This window comes from Buceros rhinoceros, unplaced genomic scaffold, assembly GCF_000710305.1.
Source record: "Buceros rhinoceros silvestris isolate BGI_N320 unplaced genomic scaffold, ASM71030v1 scaffold15677, whole genome shotgun sequence".
NCBI classification, from domain to species: domain Eukaryota; kingdom Metazoa; phylum Chordata; class Aves; order Bucerotiformes; family Bucerotidae; genus Buceros; species Buceros rhinoceros.
This window is the reverse complement of record NW_010422897.1, coordinates 33,619-51,791: the sequence shown is the minus strand read 5'-3', so window position 1 is coordinate 51,791 and position 18,173 is coordinate 33,619. Positions and strand designations below refer to the sequence as shown.

Genomic DNA, 18,173 nt, shown 5'->3' with positions numbered 1-18,173 from the left:
TGGTCTTATTTTTCTGCTAGAAATATCACATACTGTGAAATTATTGAAAATACTGTCTGGCAACAATGTTCAGTGCGCTAATCTTTAAAAAGCCTTTGTTTTATGTTTTCTATGTTGCATTATTTGATGTGTTTAAATTATTTCATGTACATTTAATTGCTTTCCAAAATGTCAATTACCTAGCAACTTAACTGATTCTCAGTTTATTTCTCTAGTACTTGTCTTGGAGAGTTCAGCTCGTAACCTTTTTATGCTATTAAATATTTACATTAATGTGAATGCTTGCAAAAAATACTTTTTAGTCCTAACATTAACACAAATTTACAACTCCTGAAAGAGTTCACAATATACAGTCCCCGAAAAGAAGGGAACGTGTTGCAGCCTGATACTGCCACGTACAAAAATAGAGTAAAGTTTGTGAGCACTAGGAGTGCTAACCAATACACTCATACAAGTATCAAACCTACTATGGCAAAGCGAAGTGTCTGGTGTCATGCAGAATGTTCTAGTCTACCGTAAAGCTGATACATTAAAGATAAACTATACCTAAAGTTTACTGCTTAGCATTTGTTTCAGTAATCAATTATAGAATCACTTTTAACTATGGATCTCTAAGCCTTTTTTTTAAGAAATAATGCATGCACGAAGCACAGGAATGTTTCACTTAATGTTTCTTTCAGCATGGAAAATGTTCAGAAGATGTACCTTATTTGAAAAGATCTCTTTAAAAAAAGCATATAATTGTTATCTCTTATAGTAGGAGTCATGTTCTTTTTCCACCACCACGTTATATTGCTCACATTAGGCAACCATTGCTAGGAAGAAGTGTGGACAGGTCTTCGTAATACTCTCCATGAACTTGCTGCCCACAGTGACTTGTGGAATTTCTCTCTTTTCCAGTAGCTTCTTGCGTTGGGAATGAGATGAGGATCTGGAATCAAACTTTTCCTTCTTCCTTGGGAGTTCACAGTGTTGCTCTTAAAATGTCAGATGATAGAACCTGTGGGTAGGGGACTGAAAAAGATGCTTTCTATGTGCTTACTGAGATTAACAAAGCTTTTGGTTAAGCTGTCAAAACTTGTTCTCTGACTGCTTTTGGTTGGGTTTTTGTCTGTGTGAGGGTTTTTTTTTTTGTTGTTTTTCAAATGTTGAAAGCGCTATTTGTGCAAGGACTCATGGCCATGCTCTGATGTATTTATAAGTCTTTGGAGAAATAGATCTTGAGTGTGGTTTTTTTGAAATTTTCCTTTCAGCAAACAGCTTGCTCTTTCTTGGTGACTTAGCAATATACAGAGTACTTGTGCATTTCTCTATGATATATACCCAGTGGTATAACAGGGTTGAAAAGATTTACACTCTTGGGTTGGAAACATAATTTTTCATAATACCTGCACACCTGCACTTTTTCAACACTGTGTTTTTATTTATTTTTTCTTCTAGAATGGTTGCCTGGGGGAAACAGCACTGCTGTGTTGGCAGCATACAGGACATTTTCTTGAGATTTAGGATTATTCTAGCAGTCCTTTTACTTCATTTGTTCCTGGCTACAGAAGGCAAAGGTAAGACAATTTTTTCCTTATTTATCTAGTGTTTGTATTCCAAATAAATAGTATTAGTCTTGATGAATAGGACGTTTGAAATATTCACTACAGACAAGTTTCTGCCCTCTTGACATCAAGAGGAAAAACTGCCATTAACAGGAAGTGGCACAGTTGATGCTTAGCACTTCAGATATACAAACTCTGTGTTTATAGAGTTTGTTTTCATAAAAAGTCATTAGTAGTAACTTCAGCTATGGATGAGGAGAAAATGTAAACACAATATGTAATAACAACACATTACTTTCTCGCTATATTTTTTTTAATTGGAAGTGTTACTATTTTCAGAGCATGTTATATTTTTTGCACTGCTCTTACACAAACAACGCGAGATCCTTTGACCTTCACTCTGCTTGGTGCAAGTGTGAGCGTAGAACGTCTCCTGCATTGCTTTTGGTTGTGGAACTGATTGCGGCTAAGGAAAAGGTAGTAAGGTCCAAAACATGTTACAGAAATGCTGTATTTGAATTTGACAGTCTGTGTTCTTTATATAACAGTAAACAAAAAAGAAATTCGTAAGGGTTTTGTACAAATTGAGTAGCTGATGTGATCATAGAATCACAGAATCATCTGGTTGGAAGAGACCTTTAAGATCGTCAAGTCCAACCATTCGCACTGCACTGCCAGGGTCCCTAAACCACGTCCATCAGCGCCACATCCACGCATCTTTTAAACGTGTCCAGGGATGGGGACTCCACCATCTCCCTGGCAGGCTGTTCCAGTGCTTCACAACCCTCTCTGTAAAGAAGTTCTTCCTAATATCTAACCTAGATCTCGCCTGGAGCAACTTAAGGCCACTTCATCTTATCCTGTCACTTACCTCACATGGAAGAAGAGAACCCCCACCTCGCTACAACCTCCTTTCAAGTAGTTGTAGAGAGCAATAAGGTCTCCCCTCAGCTTCCTTTTCTCCAGGCTAAACAACCCCAGTTCCCTCAGCTACTCCTCATAAGACTTGCTCTCCAGACACTTCACCACCTTTGTTGTCCTTCGTTGGACATGCTCCAGCACCTCAACATTCTTCTTGTAGTGAGGGGCCCAAAACTGGACACAGCATTCAAGGTGTGGCCTCACCAGTGCCGAGTACAGGGGGACAATCACTTCTCTCCTCCTGCTGGCCACACTGTTTCTAATAGAAGCCAGGACGCTGTTGGCTTTCTTGGCCACCTGGGCACACCGCTGGCTCATCATCAGTTGGCTGTCAGCGTTTCTGCTGGGCGGCTTTCCAGCCACTCCTCCCCAAGCCTGTAACAGGGGTTTGTTGCAGACGTTTGTTGTGACCCAAGTGCAGGACTTGGCACTTAGTCTTACTGAATTGCAGTAATGTGGTAATGCTTTTGTATGAGGTGCATCAAAATCAGCAATTTGTGTTTTAACCATGGCTGTTCTGTAAGCTGGCAGATACAAGTCTGTCACTACTGTGGATCTCAGTTGATATAGATAGCAGTGCTTATCATTTGTAAAACTTCCTTATATCAATGGAGTGTGATACATTTAACGTATTAGTAGTGTGAATGGAGTATTAAAAAATTAGTGTGTTTTGCCATGTACTTAATGTCCGGTTTTAGAAATTGCTTCCTGTGTCACAGCATCTTACTTTACTTTAGAAGGTCAGAGTTTCTTGCAGTTCAGTCATGTTTAGGAAGTATGCCTGTTTAATGTCATTGCGCTAGCAATGACATTTCATAGGTTTACAAGCTAGGCTAGTTCTTACTCTAGTAGTAATTTTCATAAAATGAAGCTTTTATTGAGACAGAATTTGAGATTCAGGTGCTAAAAATATTAAGATAGTGAGGTACTCACCTTGTACTTTGAATTGTAAAAAGGACAGGGCTGCTCAGCGGATGGCTGGATGTAATATAAGAATTTTTCTGGGGAGAGTTTAACTGCATCTAGAATTCTGAGGAAGCAAGCAAAGAAGGATTTCAACTTTCACCTACGTATTACTTGCAAGTGTCAATAATCCTTCAAGAAAAGCTGAACTGAAACTGATGCAAGGGTATATTTATGGTTCCACCCTATTTTTATTTTTTTAGGCTGCTAGCACTGTCAGCAGTGTCTCTTACTCAGTTCTCTCCTCATCTGAGGTGTCAAAGTATATTTGTGTTCTCCGGGAAATATGAAGAGTGAAGAACTGCCTGTGTTCTTTCCAGTGTCTATGACACTCTGGGTAATGTGGTGTGGTTTATCCCCCAGATATCCAAATACAACTGTGAATGAAAAGGAGGAAGGAAATTAATTCTGAGGAAACAGTTCTTAGCTTCAGATTTCCAAAACATTCAGCATAATCAAGTGACCCACTTGTAGAAAGTTTAGAGTTTTAAACTTTTTTATAAAGAACAGGTATGAGCTCTAGGCAGAATACATTAGGATGTTATTCTTGTGATGTCATTTTAACGGCTCCGGCAAGCCAAATGTGTTACAGGTGGCAAACACTTGCATAAAATTAATGACTATTGTTGTTACTGGTCAAAAGCCAAATTGTACAGACACATAAACTTGTGACTATTTTTATCCAAGAGAATACTCAGCTGTATTAATGCTCAACTGTACTTATACAGTAGCTATTAGTAATGTAAGGAAAATTAACACTGGTGTGTATGCACTGAGAGGATCTGCTCCTGTACATCTAAATCTTACTATCTGTGGTTGGCTATGTCTTACGAAGATATCCGTTATTAAAATCTGAAAATGTTTGGAAAATGAGAGATTACATCTTTTCTTTACATTTGCGGTACCCTTGTTCTCAGAAAGTTAGTTTTAAATGTTGGGAAGTATGTGCATGCATTTCAGGATTTCTTTTAGGGCTTAAGAGAACACACTATTAAGTGGATGCTTTTAGTTTTAGTGAGGGTAAAAAACCCAGTTCTTGCATATATTAGAGATAAATATATTAAGAAGGAACAATGTACGTTTCTGAAAGAGGTCAAGTGCCCCAATACAGCAGTTGACGTTGAAAAGTCATTCCACAATTACTATTGCTTGGAGTTTCCTGGACTCCACATTGTGATTTTTTGCTTATTTTTCTTACTCTGGAGATGTTTAGAGCATACTTTCTACTGTGCTAGCTTTTCTGTGCTGTAGTGATGAAGGTTTGTTCATGGCTAGGTTTCTGCATGTGATTTGTATTGTCTGGACCAAAAGGAACTAATTGTAAGCCAGAAATGCCGCTGCAAGAGCACGGCCAGTTCTAGCTCCTCGATTCTATGGTCAAGGGTGGGCTGCAGCCCACAAGTACCATTAACTAGTGAAAATAAGTGATGGTTAGCAGAACTTCCAAAAACTTTAATGTAATGTAATTTCTTACTTAATATTGCGTCCACCCACATATCAAACAGACTTAGCCGTGTTGATAATTAATTTCCAGTTTAACGCTATACTGTGTGTGTTCCACTTGAAACAGTGAAGTGCATTTTCTCTGATTTTGACGTCATTTGTGTTTTTTCACCACTGTTTGGTTAGACAAACAATGCAAAATTTTCCAAGCTTTTCTTGTAACAATTCAGATAGTATTGATATCTGTTCTCCTAACTTTGGCACCCCATTTTGGCACCTTTTTTTGACTGTTCAGAGGAAAATGGGACAGACTTTCCGGAATGGTAGGCCTCTCTGAGTAAACTTGTTATTTTAAATTAATTTGTCAGGCCTTGCATACTGATCAACAGCTATCTTTCTGAATGGTACAGAGCAGACTAGGAAAATCATCAGCAGGCTTGATCATCTCGTTTTGCATCATTTCTGTTGGTTACCTACCTTAAAACTGTTTTTGCCTGCGAGATTATGTCCACTCCGGCTCTCTTGACAACTTTAGTAGTGTCAACTCCCTAAAGAATTGAGTAAAAGTAATTTGTAATAAAAAAATAAAAGTAAATTGAGTAAAGAATGTAAGAGAATTTTGCAGCACTTTAATCGATTCACTGTTGTCCCATGAAGACTGATTTTATGCTTAACATGAAATCAAGCCTCTCTCAGAATTTGTTCACTTCCAAAAGCAAACTTGATGGTACCTCAACTTTTGGTTAACGTTTTTATCAGGAGTAGTTTTCAAATATTCCAATCTGGATAGCTGACAGTGACTTCAAGTTTTGAAGCTGTGTCAGGAAACTTCCTTAACCAGTCAGTTTGACCATCTCTGCATGCTCAAGTTTGCTTACAGGAATTTTGGAGGGTATGAGAATCATGCAAGTATTCTTCTGACGTACACTCTCTGCATGAAATCTTTCAAAACCTTCTGCATAGTTCCTGCTTAATGAAAGACTTGAGCAATTATTTTTCTTTGGAGAGACTGTGTAACAAGTGTTGGCATAGAACTGTATATCTAGTTAGCTGTTTCCTTTGTAAAATCAGTTTCCTCATGATCTGTCCGAACTGGAAGGTAGCAGATCGATTTTAATGGTAGTCATCCTTTTACTAAAAAGGGTGGGTACATCTGAGTCTGTATCTAAAAATCTCCACTTCTGTGATACTTCCCCCTCCCACCCAAATTCCCTGCCCCAGCCTTTAAGTCATGTCTTAAAAATTAGTTTTCTGTGCTGCACTTTTCTTAGCTGAGTATCCCAGATTTTGCTTTTAGGCTCTGACAAATGGCCAAACTGAATGAGTAAATTCATGCTGTAGGGTTGAGCAGGGGGGAAGTAGTTCTACTGCTTGATGTTGGGTCGCGTATGTTTTTCTTCTCCGTTGCTGTAGAACCATGCTAAGCATTACCTCCCCATTCAAAATCCACTTCTAGTTAGGATTCTCGCCTAATTCAGCCTGAGAATTGAGAATTTTTTGCTTGGTCTGTAGCCTTGTATGGCACTTTCATGATGTACGTTGAACTTCAGGAAGGATTCAGGATTGTGAAAGAAGCCTACAGGTTTCTGCTAAATAACATCAAAAAGGGAGTCTCAAAGCTATAGTATGCAACAGCAATAGTTATCAATGACTTTCCATGAAACCGAATTGATGTATTTTGTGTTTTGAACTTTTTCTGGTAGCTTGTGCCTAACCTGCACTTGTAAGTTAGGAACTTCCTCCTTTCATTTGTTGCTATTGAAAAAGAAATTTGAGAGCCCTGTGGTCAAGAGACAGAAAAGTTGAACATATTCCTTATTCAGAATTGGCCTGATAAAAGCTGGTGCTCTGGTTGGTTGAGAAGGTCACAGAAGAGCTGGCTGTGATCTTGACAGCTAACTAGGACTATGAATGTAATCTACCTTAGAAAAAAAAAACAACCTGGTCCAAGTAGCCTGGAAATTTGTCTTTTCATGGGGGAGCTAATGGAAAAGCTTTCTTCCTATACTGACTGACCTTTTCCTGCTAGCCAACCATGACCAATCATGATTAATCACATACCTCCTCTAGAGGGTACGTAAAAGCTCTGCATATATTGATAAATAAACTCCTCCGGAAAGATAATGTGTCAGTAATGTGTTCTCTTCCACTGGCTGCGCATCTGTCTACCAGGCTGTTTCATTTTTCTGTAGTTCCATTTTATGTCCCATAAGAATTTTTCTTAGTTTGTGTTTGTTTTGTTGCTAATAGGTGCACTGTAAAGCAAACAATCATGATAGTGATTGTGTGATTGGAACGTACACTATTCCACAAAATAAGAGTCATCTCCAAAGAGCTTACATCTACAGCCACGAAAGCCTGTACTTTTGTGTAGTGGGACAGTGGAGGAAGTGAGGCACCTACAAAGAACTTAACAGTTACGATCAAGTTCAAGTGCTTGGGGCATTCCCTGGCACTGCTTGTTTTACCAGCATTGACAGAGCCTGACACCTTGTTTTCACCAGTCAATTTACTTTTAGCATATAAAACTCTTTTTACTGTCACATTTGAACTCCAGGTTGCTGTCATGTCAATGCCTCGGTAGGTTTGAGATTCACAGACCATGTCTCTGCAAGTAAATACCCTGTTAGAGAGCAGAGATTGGGGCCTAGATGGGATTAAATTTAAAATAAACCAGTGGCTTCAAAATGTATTTCCTGGAAGTTACCTAAACTCATTCTCTTCTAGAATATGGCTGTTTTCTACTTTCCTTGCTGAAACTCAACTGGTATGCAGCAGAGGATTTAAGAATCTCAGGGTTGGTAAAAAATGGCATGAAGAAGCATGATCTTGCTCAGAGATTGAGGATGCAAGGCTGGGACTTGAGAAGGCAGTAGGAGCTATAATCCCTTCTTCCAGCTCTGTTTCTGTATTTTATCCAGTATCTATTAATTGCAAAATACTTGTGCAGTGCTGGGGATAGGAACCTGGATCTGTGATTCTCCTTTTCCCTCTCGCTTACTGTTTTGAGTGTTGCTTTAGAGAGCTACATGGTCATCCTTTGTCTTGTGTATGAGTTTCACTTCAAAGCTTTCCTGAGCAGCTAGGATTTATTGACTGACTGTAAATTTGCCTCTCCGCCACCCCAAAAAAAATCAAAAGAGAAGGGTATGACGTTGTTTCTTAATAGCTTTTTTGAAAACTCATAGATAAAATGCCTAGGAACAGTACTATGTGGAAGAATAACTTTCATATAGAAGATTCTTTTAAAAATGAAATAATTTTACAAATGACCTTTTTCTTTATTTAGGTCATGAGAATTTCCTAGGAAAATACAAAGCTGTCTTTAAGACTGCATGTGAAGATCCTTGGATTATGTCATCAAGAATTTCTCTGCGTCCCTTGAAAGAATTTATTGTCTGTGTGTACCTCAAGCTATATTCCTCAAATAGTCCTTGGACAGCATATGTATACAGTGAAAAATCATCTCACACCAATCTTTCAGTCGATAAGTACAATCTTGGACTTACAGGAGAGCATGGCAATTTGAGTATATGGTTGTTTGAAAATCAAATAAGTTCAACAGCAAGACTTCAGGAAAACACTTGGAACAAAATATGCATCCAGTGGAAAAGTGAAGATAAGGAGATGAAGGTATTCATAAATGCAACAGAAGTAGTAAACAAAAAAGTAACTGGGAAAGATCATTTTCCTGGGAAAGGGCAGTTCCTACTTGGCTGTTCAAAACTGCCAAGTACAGCTGCATCACCTGACCTGGGTATGACTGGGGAGCTGTACATGTTCAGAATGTGGGACAGAGCAAATATAAACCAATCTCTGGACTGCAAAGATAGTGGTGTTATAGGCTGGAGAAAGGAGGATTGGGACTATAAGAAGACAGTAGAAGAGGATAAATCTTTATCATGTGGTAAGTACCATTGCATCCCTGTTCTTAACACAAGTTAATTTGAACACATCTAACATTTCTCTTACAGATTTTACAAAGTCTTTGTCTATTAGTAATTTCTAGCTAATGCTAGAAATGCGAGGATCTGCAGCTTTGCCAGCAAATGTAAAAAGCATGGCAGCAGTCCTTTGTAAAGACTTTGAACTTGCTCTAACTTTTGTGTCTATCTACTGTCCATGAAAGCAGGAGGCATCCAACCAAAACTCGCTGGAGTATTAGGGCTTTCTATCAATGCTGTCTTAATAGCTCATTTACATACCTTCTGTTCAGGGAATAAATACAAAGGAAAGCATTGCTGGCCCTCATTCTGTGCATTCGCTGAGCCAGAACTTCAGCGAGTGCGAGTGTTCACTCCTTCATTGGCACATTACAGCACCGTTACCTAGTATAGTCTGTGTCTGTATACTGGAGGCATATATACAGTCTAGGCTACGCTGGAGGCACTACGTACAGTCCATGCCTGTATACTGGAGGCTCTGATTCTTCTTGTTTCTGTATCAGTAATGTCTTCCTTTATTAAAATGGCCAAATGGTTTCTCACAAATTTCTCAAAATTCCTCTCTGCCCTGTAAAAGAGCCATAAAAACCTTTAAACTAAAACAGCAAGATTTTATTTTCAGAAAAATTGAGTTAAAGCAAGAGAATAATCTTTCTAGTTTTTGCTATCATATCAGTTGACAAGACAGACTTGAATCAAGCTTGGGTGGGATTCAATTTATCAACCATAGTAAGTGGTATTATCCCCTAAGACCTTCAGGGATTTTAAGGTAACTAGCTCAATTGGTTGCTAAAATTCTTACATAGCATACATGCTTCAGTTAAATTGTGGCACCAATCTTAGTCTTCCTCACCTTTATCCTTAAAACCTTTACTTATCTATTTTGTGCAGACCTAAAACCATCTTTTAGCTATGTAATGGGGCAGATTAAAAGTTTCTTAGTAAGGGCATTAAAATAAGGTGACCATATTTCTTTTCTGGAAGAGAAAGAAATCTGTCCGACAAACCAGGACTGATTGAGAATGTCTCTAACATTGAATGATAAGAAATTAAATGCTTCTGCTGGCCTGATGCTGTAGTTGAGAGCCCATCCTCTCTGCAGAGTTATGTGATTTGGGAGAGAAGCTGAAGAAAGGATGTCTTTCTGTTGCTTATGCATAACTGTGTTTGAAGGAGCACAGTCCTAAGGATAAAAGCGAAACATTCAGGCTACCAGATGAAAGTCTGGTACAAAGAGAGTTTTAGAGAGATCTGTCTGGATAGTGGGATAAATCCTGGTCAGAGTGGAGCATCTGATTTATCTTCGACTGAGGCACAGAAAGGACAACCTTCTTGTTTTCAGTTCCAGCACTTTTCTTTCCTTAATATGGAGCATCCTTTGAGCATCATAAGGCAGCTTGGTTAGGCAATGCCTAACTCTAGCCCCAACTGATTAATGGTTTTAGAATTAGTGATTTAGGGATTTGTGTAACCCTTCGTCTAACTGCAAGAGCGGTCTAGTGAGTAAGATCTAGTAAGATGCATGGTTTCCAAAGCTCTGTTACTTGGCCAAATTGAACTTCAATTACTCTGACAGAGGTTTGTTTCAGTACAGAGGCCACCTCTACTGCCAAATATAAGTTATCTCCTCTAGATAACTTGGAAGAATAACAGCATTTCGAAGAAAAGCTCACTGATTTTTCTTTAACAGTTTATTTGCCTGTTTTCAAGAATAGATGCATTTTAGCTGATTGTGTCCCTCCCACCCCCCAGTCAGTCTGTTAAAGGCATCTCTTTAGCATATAGCAGTCCAACAATCAAACAAAACCGAAGGAAACCAAAAAACAATTATAGGAGCCTATAATAGTCAGTGTCAGGCAATTTTTATTGATGATGCTACTAGTCTTACAATCCGTTTTCTTTCTGTAAGATTCTTTTTACGCCTGTGTAAAAACTACCTGATTTGGGGGTCTTCTCTGTTTTATTAAAACAGAACGAGTTAGTAAGTCTGCAGGAACTTCTGATTTTGTATCTGCAAAGAACATAATTGGCAATGGGCTAAAGCTTGGGAAGGGGCTATGCCTCCTGTGTAGACTCAAAAGGTGAAAAGGAAATGGTTTGTTACGGTCATAATTGTGCCAGAGGACAAGTTTCAGGTTTTTTTATGACCTGCTTGGCATTTTGTACCTGCATAAAGCAACAATTTTAAAATGTTCAGTCAAGTGATTTTTGTGATTTCTCCTTTGCTTAACCACTCAAAATCTTCATGCAGTGCAAGCCATTAACTAATTGGTGTGTCATAGGCAGTGATGCACTTCATTAATGTCTGGATTTCCTTAATGTCACGTTGTTAGTTTGTTTCCTTACCTCCTTCTCATGCCTTTCTTTTTGTTGACTCTCTGGATTCTTTTTCTTTTGATTTTGTTATTTATTTTATAATAATTTTTCATATTACCAAGAATGATTTAGTTTTTACTTAACCGTGTGATGTCTAGTAAGGATGGGAATCCCAGTTCTGCTAAGATTTACATACATGCTTAGCATCTAAAGGCATGCTCAACTTTAACCAGGTAATTTGCTCCCCAGAAGTGGATAGCATTATCTTTGCACTAGCTACATATTTTATGCATCTGAAGAGTTGCAGGAAAGGACCTGTCTTGACTGCTTCCCAGTTTGTGATGAGAGCTGACCATATTTCTTGGACTAAAGGAGCTCAGTTATAGCAAACGATGCAACTCTTGCTTCTTCCAGTCACACAGTCTTCTGGTTCTCCTCTGCTTGGTGTAGTCTTGCTTGCTGAGCAGGCGTAAATACAGCAGGTGGGGCCAAAAAGGGAAGGAGGCCCCACATATTGGCGTCACTAACCTTCTACTTACATTCTTCAGGTTCCTTTGATAATTTCCTTTATGCTGAGAATGAGAAGTAGCATAACAGCTGTGATATGGAGAAAGAGTACCACAGATTGAATGTGCTCACTTGAAAGATAATCTGGTATTTAAAAATATGTAAGTGAGGAAAGATGTGCTCACTGTTTCAAATGCTAACTCTGGAAAATTTCTGCGTTGTTTCTTGATGAATGATTCCTATTTAGCTACCTACTTTAATGTGGACTATATGAATGATATCACTATTGTCTCTGCATAATCCAAGAAAAAAATGCACTAAATAATATAAAGCTTTGGGTAATTTAAGAGAAAACAAAACCACAAGAAAATAGATGAGTTTAAAATGCTAAATGCTTGAAGAGAAATTTTAGTAATCAGTAAGCACCAGCTCTTCAGATGAAGAGCTTTTTACATGCGATTTCTTTTACGTGAAGATTTTTACATGTAATATTTGCAAATTGCCTTCAATAATAACTTGACAACTGGAAGAAATGTAGTGTTTAAACATTAATCGTTTCAGTTACACATTAAACAGTAACATTCTTAAAGCAAATGCAAACATCCAAACTGTTACACTGTGCATTTATGCAAGAAGCACAGAGGTGATGGGATATCTTTTACAAATTTCAATGAATAAATAAAATACATGATTTACAGCATGACTTTAAATAGCATCACTGACAGTAAAGCACTGTCATTTCATTTGCGGTGTTGGTGCCTGGACTGGACTGGAGTCCAGTACCTGTTGCTTTTGGTTGCATTTTTTTGCGTAAATACAATTCAGTGTTTATGTTGTGGATTTCAGATTTTTCTAAACTGTGCTATCCAACCATCAAGATTCAGGTATTGCCCCCTCTTTTACTTGCATCCTTTTCACTCCTAATATTGCTGAGCCTGCTACTGGTGTTCCTGGAGGAGGTTTCTAGGCTTGTAGGAACAAAGCAGTTTAATGCTGATGGGAGAAACGGGAAGTGACTGGTGCCCTGTGTGACTATTTTGCCTTTGCATGCTCAAGGAAGAGGAAATCTTCAGTTTGGGCTGTTGTTCTATTTGCAGGTGTGGGCAATAGGAGGTATGATTTAGGCTCATGTAATCCCTTTTAAAGATTTACCGAGCTGTGTGCACTGCTGATGACAGGATCAGCTTTCCTGGAAGGCAGGGTGGAGTCCCACGGCTTTACCTCCTCAGGCAGAAGGTGGAAATGTAGCTGCTATTCATCCGCTCATTCAGTCTGCATCCCAGGCTAGTGGGTAACAAACTTTGGGCCACGCTGATGCATTTACTGAGTGGATCATGAAAGCGGGAGATGAAAAAATCAATTATTTGTCCCAATACCATTTTATTTCTAAAACTCTAAGAACAGAATACTGCTGAAATATCTAGAAGGTTACTTTAAAGGAAGTAAATGTGATGGGGAAAAAAAATAAATACCTGACTCTGGAGTGCCTGTTTGGTGAGTCATGTGCCACTTTACTTGGTAGCTATTAACAGAATGCATATTTGACCTTGCCTTTCTTTGCTCTTGTTGCCTCCCTCTTCAAAGGAAGTACATTTTTGGAAACAGCCTGCCAGAGAGGAGGTGATTTGATTCACTTTAATATCTAATGTACAGCTTTATATAAACAGAACTTTATACAAACAGATAAAACCTGTGTTTATAACCTGATTTCCTATAAACCCATGTAACATCAAAGTTGAGTTAAAAATACAGCACCTGAGTTTTTGTTAAGAATACTAAAATGAACTGGCCAAAGTGATGTGGCCTGATGTGAATAAGCACTTCCGTCATTTTCTTACTTTTGCTTCTGTGCAATAGCCAGTGATAATTCATCCTTCCTTCTGTGGAGACACCACAAAGAGTCAGGTCAGTCATGAGGTGTCATGAAATAAAATTAAATAAAATTAAGGTTGCACTTAGATTTTGAGACATGTTGTATAAGTTTATAGGATAAAACAAACAAATAAAAAGTCAGTATGGGCTACTGTCTACACTGGAACAACTGGGGAGGATTTTCACATGTAACTGCTATTAATGACTTGTGTGACAGGGTGGTTCATTCTGGCAGAATGTTTATCCAGCTGAAAGGTTTATCAAATGTTAAAGGGACTCACTTTCTTAATAGAAAATAAGGATTTGATTTGAATATGAGAATTGAATGCTCTATTTTTGATAACTATTTCTGTAAATAGACGGATTTTAGAACAGTACCATTTTGAAATTTGCTTTTTGGGCTACTCAGTTTTGTTCGTGAACAAGTCCTGTGACGTGTTAATTACAGGCACTTTCGTATGGTTGTATCCTAGTAACACTGAATACAAATGGATAGTACTTGCTGCACAGTACTGGTAACCGATGTAATACAAACTGATAGCTGTTGCCAGTGAGGATGTTTAGAAGAGAAGTTGTATAGACTTCAAAACTCAATGTGGAATTGACTTTTCAATGTAAAGTGGTTTTAATTAAAATTTTTTTAAACCCAGAAAATGAAATTAAGTATCTGTTTGGAATGAAAGCTTCCACTTGGCATTTCTGATGGAAATTTTTAAGGCACATCAATTCCCCTGCCTGAATCAGTTAAATTTTTGGTGAAAAACCTTTCAGTTTGCTAACACATCTTATTTAGAAAATCTAATTTTTATTAATTTTCTATTATTTTTGTGTGTATTTTTAAGACAAAACTGATCTTATCACACAGTTGTAGTTATCTAATGCCATTCTGTAGCATCAGCCAAGTGCCAGGGTGTGGGGAGATGGTATTACAGAGCCAACAAGGTGTTGCTTGGGACTCTTGCACTTGGATGTGTTGTTGATCTGTTTGTGAGAGCTGGCATGGTCGACGGTATCTTTAGTTTGAAAGAATAGTCCTGGATGATAATAGAAACTGTTCTCATTTTTGCATGCTTTTCAATTAATGTAAGTAAAATTTCAGGCACTTCATTTCATAAACCTGTCATCTAGGCCCCAGGCCAATACATGTTTTAAACATAAATGTAACATAAACATAAATGTATGCTTTGCTGCCAGTAACGTAGTCTGTGCTTCTACAGATTGCCAGGGGTGTTGCTGCCCCTTAAGTGCTCACTGACTGTTTTGTGTCTGGACTTGACCAGAAAGCAAGTGCCCCTTGCATTCTCTCACTGTTTCCCCAGAGACAGAGGCCAACCGGCACCAGCCTTCTTGCTGCACCATCACAGAGTCTGGGCTGGGTGGGTGTCCTTGTGGAGGCTCTAGTTCGCTACGGTTCAGAGCCTTGTTTCTTCTCCTCCGAAGAAAGCACTCTACTTGGTGTCTCAAGCTTGCTTAAAGGGTGCTTTCTGCAAAGGTTTAAAGGTGATCATGAAGTGTACGTAAAACAGTATTAGTCAGCTGCAACACTGTTCCCCTGAGACAGGGGAGCAAGAAGCAGCTGCCAGTAACATAGTTCTTGCACAATGTTGTTATCTGCAGCCGGGTTCTAGCTGCTTCTCCCTCCTCCACCCTAGAAAAACTGACCTGCTTCTGGCAGAGTGGGTTATGTGAAGACAGGTGAATCAGAAATAGTGTTGCTCTTTCAAAAATGTATAGGAGCGTACTGATCATAAATTAGATTGGAAGTAGGGAGAGGAGAAGAACATTTTTTATTCTTCCAGTTAGAGATAGAACATTGTACACGCTTTACGCTCTAAGGGCTTTTTCTGTGTCCTGTGTCTTAAGTTACTGAGCAAAAGGCATGCTATGAGTGGCAGTGCCTGTGGTGCAGTGACCAGAACCATCCATTGCATCTTGACCATTGTATTAAAAAAACCTCCTTCTCCCTTTCTTTCCTTTTGGCTGAATTGCTTTTTGAATTCGTGGAACAGCTTTGCTTCATGAAACAGCTTCAGTGGGAGATGTGGAGACCAGCCCGTCCTAAAAGAGCCAGTAAACTGATAGTTAACATCTGCCGTGCTAAGGAATGCTGTAAGCATAGGGCTGTTTTGTAGACGGGGCCAGGCACTAGTCTCTCCCAGCGCTGCATCAGTTTGTGAACCTTACCTTAAGTACTGTTATTAATGGATTTAGTCTCCTGCCAGACTGGAGCTGCTAAAGTCATTATGGGAAGTGAAGGTTGTCACAATGCAAGTACTGGTTTTCAGGTTAGCTTTTTGTGGCTCTGGTGTGGAGCGATGGCAAGAGTTGCTGAACAGGTTTCGTATCAGTGGAACAGTTTCCTCTGCCTACATGGATGGGATTCTCCAGTCTTGGCTTAGCTAGTTAATTGTGTCAGAACACTACAAAGTGCTATGGAGACAGTAAGCCGCTTTTGTTTCGAATGATGAATGCTAGTAACAGAAGGTCATGCTTATCTCATTTAATGGAGCTGCCTTTTCCTTCTTGTGGGGACCCTTGCAGCAAAAGCAAAGAATAATGCTGACTAATGTTACTTGCTCTTTGGATCCTTAGCAATATTCTTGGTTAGAGAATGTAATGGTTAGAGAACACGTAAAAAGTATTACTACAATATATAATGTCTTGTTTTGGAAATAGGATATTAGATACATTGATCTGATGATCCTAAACTAATAGTGTAGCAAATAAAAATGAATGGAGCAAATAAAATAAGGTTTCCTATGCGTAAGGATTTTCTTGTTCTTGGCCACAGTAACCAGCCTAAGGGAAATTTTCTGTTAGCTTGTACTAGCACGCCTTGAGTTACTTTACTTTCCTTTTTACATGCCAACTTTGGGATATTTTAGATTGGACTTTAATCCTTCTCCAAATAAACCCTATTCACTTTCTTTTCTGGTTCTTAAACATAGCAAAGGAAGAGGGTTGACAAATGTAAGTGAAATTAAATAATGACTGACAGCGTCTTCTCTTTCCCCCTTTCTGTATACAAAGGTGATTCTGTTGAAAACTCTAGCTAGTGAACTTATAATGCACCTTGATCAGTGACAAGTCTCAGTCTCGCAGATAATTTTTAGCAACCGTAGGCATGTGAATATTGTACTGTAAGAGAAGTCATGGTTAGATTTGTGTCCAGAGAAAAGTGCCCCTCGGATAATGCATGTCATTTGCTGCATATTCGTGGCTTGTGTTTAGCTTATTTTGCTCTGTATAATTGCTGGATTGGTTATTAAATGCATTTGTCATTTTTAGAGTTCATTATCTTCTTAGTAATTAAGTATGCAAGTGGACAATTTTCTTTCCTACTTCAGGATACTACTTTTATTCTCAAAATTCACAAAGCAGGTTGAAGGGATATGGAGGATGGGAAATTACTTTTGTCTACAGGGACTATGTCAACACCGACTCCTCAAGAGTATGTGAGAAGGACCTTAAGGTCAGATTCTCCAGGCAGAAGCAGCAGTGTGGTGGTCTTTTCTGTGAGATGCTGCATACTTGAAGAGGTGGGTTCTTTTGGAGAATTTAATTTTCTCCAGGACCCCGTGGTTGTAGACAGGGGCTTTTGCACAAGGTACCAACCACTTAGTAAGACAGAACCAGTGGTAGGTAAATTTTTGGAGAAGGGATTAACTTCCACTGGTAGGAAAGCCAGTTAGCCCGTATGTGGAAGGATACTTCCTTCTCTAACTGAAAGTCCACTTCACTTTATGTAGGATTGACTCAATTATTTTTATTTACCCCATTCTACCTTAAAAATCTATTCGCTGTTTAAACAATTACAGAATGGATTTATCTGACTACTGCTTCAGTTCTTCATATTGTATTAAGTTGATACTGTATCTTAAGGGTCTTCCCTAAACCTACATTAGGTGTTACGGAAATAATTTTATAGATGCCGTAATAGCTTATCACTGTACAACATTGAAGTTCAATACTTCTGCATAACAGCTCTAGAATACATACCTTATAGGATCACGTATTTTAACCAGACTTACCATATGGTAAGAAGTCCTAATTTTCCTGAAAATTGACTGTAAAACTTAAGATTATAGACAAATCTTTATGATCTATGAAGTTCATATAGTAATAGATGTTAAAAAGACCAATTGTATTTCTTTGTAGGCAGAATCCTAGTTGTCTCAAATGAGATGTTTGATGTTACTTGGTTTTGTCTTTACTGAAATAAATTCGGTAAGCTGATATGTAAGACGGTGTAACTTTTTACTTACACTTTTTATTTTATGTGTGTGTAGTATTTTACTTAGAATATTGATTCTCTCTTTCTCTTTTATGTAAGAAAATTATTATCCAGGATGCAAATCAACTAAAACTAACAGCTAATTTCAAGGAAAACTCCTAAAAATTTAAACATAGTGGAGTTAATCTAATTTCCATGTATTTATTCTGCCGTGCTTCGGAGTTGCTGCTTTTAGCTTCATGCACAGTATGATGCTCAATAAAAATGAGCTGACATTTCTCTGCATCTCATGTACTCTTACTCCTAATTGTTGGCCCCAGTATCCCAGCATTGGAGCAGCTGGGAGGTGTGATTTTTGAGCATATCTCTCGGCTTGCTCAGGAATAGGGACTGGGTGGTTTCTGTCACTTTTACGATTTCTGACTC

General features: G+C 38.5%; 1 protein-coding gene across 1 annotated transcript in view; it reads left to right on the top strand.

The window, feature by feature from the left end:
• Nucleotides 1–1,441: 1,441 nt before the first annotated feature.
• The window catches only part of LOC104497017 (G-protein coupled receptor 64-like), a 47,031-nt gene continuing 30,299 nt past the window's right edge, over nt 1,442–18,173 (top strand). The window contains exons 1-2 of the mRNA XM_010140226.1: nt 1,442–1,559; nt 8,164–8,781. Coding sequence (XP_010138528.1) covers nt 1,442–1,559; nt 8,164–8,781 — 736 coding nt within the window. The remainder of the gene's footprint in view (nt 1,560–8,163; nt 8,782–18,173) is intronic.